General features: G+C 45.7%; 1 protein-coding gene across 1 annotated transcript; it reads right to left on the bottom strand.

Moving 5' to 3' along the window:
- Nucleotides 1-387: 387 nt before the first annotated feature.
- lpar6a (lysophosphatidic acid receptor 6a) lies at nt 388-2,797 on the bottom strand. Its single transcript, XM_084351936.1, has one exon. The coding sequence runs from the start codon at nt 1,968-1,970 to the stop codon at nt 882-884; it is 1,089 nt and encodes a 362-aa protein (XP_084208062.1). The 5' UTR covers nt 1,971-2,797; the 3' UTR covers nt 388-881.
- Nucleotides 2,798-3,077: the final 280 nt, after the last annotated feature.

Raw genomic sequence — 3,077 nt, 5'->3', positions numbered from 1 at the left:
TAATGACTTTCTCTCCTCCACCAGTGGTTGTGACACAGGAAGCTGGCACTACCCAGTGGGAGTTAGAGAAATTTCATCAGACTTTCTACTTCCACTTCTTTACCTCCTCATTTGCATACAGGTCAAACGTGAGAGATGTAACAGTCGAGTGGTCTCATGCGGTTTAATGTGTCACTCGTGTCATTTTCATCTTTGTTCAGCGTTTAAAAGTATCTTTACTCCAGTGTCTTCATTTAAATAACAAAAGGTTTCAGGTGCAATCGTTTGTTTTAAACAGTACATGACTTTTATTCATAACTGTGGCAGGAGTGCAGCTTGTGGAAGTCTGTCAGTGCATTTAATGGTCTATAAAGAGTCTATAATGAAATGCTGCCAGAACAAAAAAGGCACTTCTGTGACCTATTTTTAATTCACACACACACACAAAAACAAAGCTCTGTACAATCTATAGCTTGATATAACTTTATGTTAATTTAATAGATACTACTCTAAAGTTAGCACCACAATTTACCATGGAAATGTACACATATACAGGCACAAGTAGCATTCAATATCGTAACTGTCCTGCTGTTCAGTAATCACATTCCCTTCCAGGTCACTGGCAGAGTAATTGTGCATAACACAATTACAGTATATTCCACAGGAAAAGGAAATTAGTAAGTAGTAATAACAAATCCACAGATGTGAACAAAGGGTCATGTAGCAGTTATACTGCAGTGGCGAGGCTGTCGACAACAGGTCCAGACATTTGCCCTGAGATGAAGACTGAGATCAAACACTTCTTTGGCAGGTGCTTCATAAAGCACTCCAACAAATCCATTCCCATTGTCTCGAGGAGGTTTGTTTTTTCTATTGAAGGATGGATTTTAATAATGCCTCCCTTACACTGATGACTCATTGTGAAAGACTTTAGCTTTGAGGTTCCTCAGGCTGCACTGCAGGTTGGAGCTGCTTTCTGACTGCAGGGCCTCGGAGAACTTGACGTCAAACGAACGGTCGATCTGAGATTTTCTCTTGATGGAGTTCTGGATGGTCTCTGAGGTGAAGTAATAAATGATGGGATCGAAGCAGCAGTTGGACACAGCGATGCAGAGGGCTATTGGGTAGATGGTTCGGACCACCGACTCCACAAAGCAGCCTTCTAAAGTTTTTGTGCGGACCAGAGCGTAGAAAACCAAGTTTACGTTGTAGGGGATGAAGCAGAAACAAAAAATAAAGAGATGCACGATTATCATGCGAAGGATCTTCGTTTTGTTCAGCTTCCCCCCACGACTGATGGTTTGGGGGCGACGCAGGGTCTGCAACACCATGATGGAGCAACACACGTTGAGCAGAAGTGGGATGATGAAGCCCACTGTCTCTATGAAGATCACCACCTTGGACAGGTGAGATTTCCACTGCTTGGAGGAGAAGTTCTCGAAGCAGAAAGTGGCGTTGTTCTTATTCTTCTCACGTGAGGTTGTGTCCAACAGGAACCCCGTGGGGAGACTCCCTGACAGCACCAGCACCCACACACAAATACACACTATCCGAGCATTGCGCTTGGTCCTCAGCGCCCTTGAGCGAAAAGGGTGTACGATGGCTAAAAAGCGATCCACGCTGATGCAGGTGAGGAAGAGTATGCTGCCGTACATGTTGGTGTAGAACAGCGAGACAGAGAACTTGCACAGCATACTTCCAAAAGGCCAGTTCCGGTTGATGAAGTAGAAGACCCTCAGAGGCAGCGTGAAGACGAACAGCAGGTCAGACACCACCAAGTTCATCATGTAGGTCGTGGTCTCATTCCTCAGCTTAAGAGAGCAGGTGAATATGTAAATGGCCACAACGTTGGTGATCAGTCCCACCACAAACACAATGCTGAAGATAGTACTGTATAGCGGGTATTTGAAGCCATCATTCTTGATGCAGGTGTTGTTAATTTCAGCCCCTTGTGAAGGGGAAATGTAAGTGGGGACGGTGATGTTGTACATTCTGACAGACAAAGAGTGGACGGATGAGGGGTGTCTGTTATGTAATAGCTATTTAATGAAAGGGCTTCCTTGAACAATGAACTCACCATGAATGGAGAGTAAAGCGCAGAACAGTCCTTGATAGTTCAGGCCATTTGCACTAAGGTTTCTTTCCAACACATGTGTCCATGTTAGAGAGGAGTGCTGCACATGGTCAACATGGTTCCCTCCCCTGTCTTGATGTAGTTATTTTGGGGGTTACCTCATGTTGAAAAGACCCCTCCCAGGGGACAGAGAATCAGGCTGGAGCGTCCTCCCCTCCCCCTGCCCTGTCTCCCAACCAGGCTGCACCCCACAAGTTACTCACTCAGATAAATCAGTCACCCAAATGTGTCTCCTTTTCTCTCATGAAGTCCTCAACCGCCACGAGCTTCTGAGTGCACAAAAAGGAAAGATGGCATATCCACATTCAGGTCCGTTAGAAAGATGCCCTCTTTGTCAAATTCCCTCCTCTTTGTCAAGTCAGTGTGTTTTTGTCCTCTTCAGCTCCAAAGCAACAAACTTGTCACCACCTCTCATAAGGTCCTGGCCACAAATCACCAGGCGTCTTTCTTCCCAGGGACAGTGCTGCAGCTTGAGTTGAGCTCCTGCTCTTCGTCTGTCTGTCTGTGTCACAATGTGAGTGTGTCTCACAGTTTGTCCTCAGGGTCTGTTTCCTGCCCACCCCCCACTTCTCTTTACCAACTGAATGAGTCACTCAGTCTCTACTTCTGCCTCTCTTTCCTCAGTTTGTTTCTTCCTCTGACAGCCTCACACGCTTTGACTCAGCACTCGCGCTGCTCAGACAGTTCCACTTCTCCTTTGTGCCGGTATCACAGACAGTTTTTGTACTTTGAGTGGAAGGCAGAGCAGCTGTAGTAACTCCTCCCACTGGCTGCCCTCTAACTCCTCCTACTCCTTTGTCTGCCGTTACAGTTAAAGGAGGAATCAACACGAAACAACTCAGAGCAGCACTGTGAGGGAATTCAGCACAGTGTTGAAGTAAGTGCTCATAATCCGCTGTAATAGTGCCAGTAATGTATAAACACATCTTGATGCATGGACACATATTTAAAATAAATGTTTTGA

The sequence above is a fragment of the Pagrus pagrus genome, assembly GCF_965226575.1.
Source record: "Pagrus pagrus genome assembly, chromosome: 4".
NCBI lineage: Eukaryota > Metazoa > Chordata > Actinopteri > Spariformes > Sparidae > Pagrus > Pagrus pagrus.
Note: the sequence above shows the minus strand (reverse complement) of the source record. Positions and strands in the feature narration are given on the sequence as shown.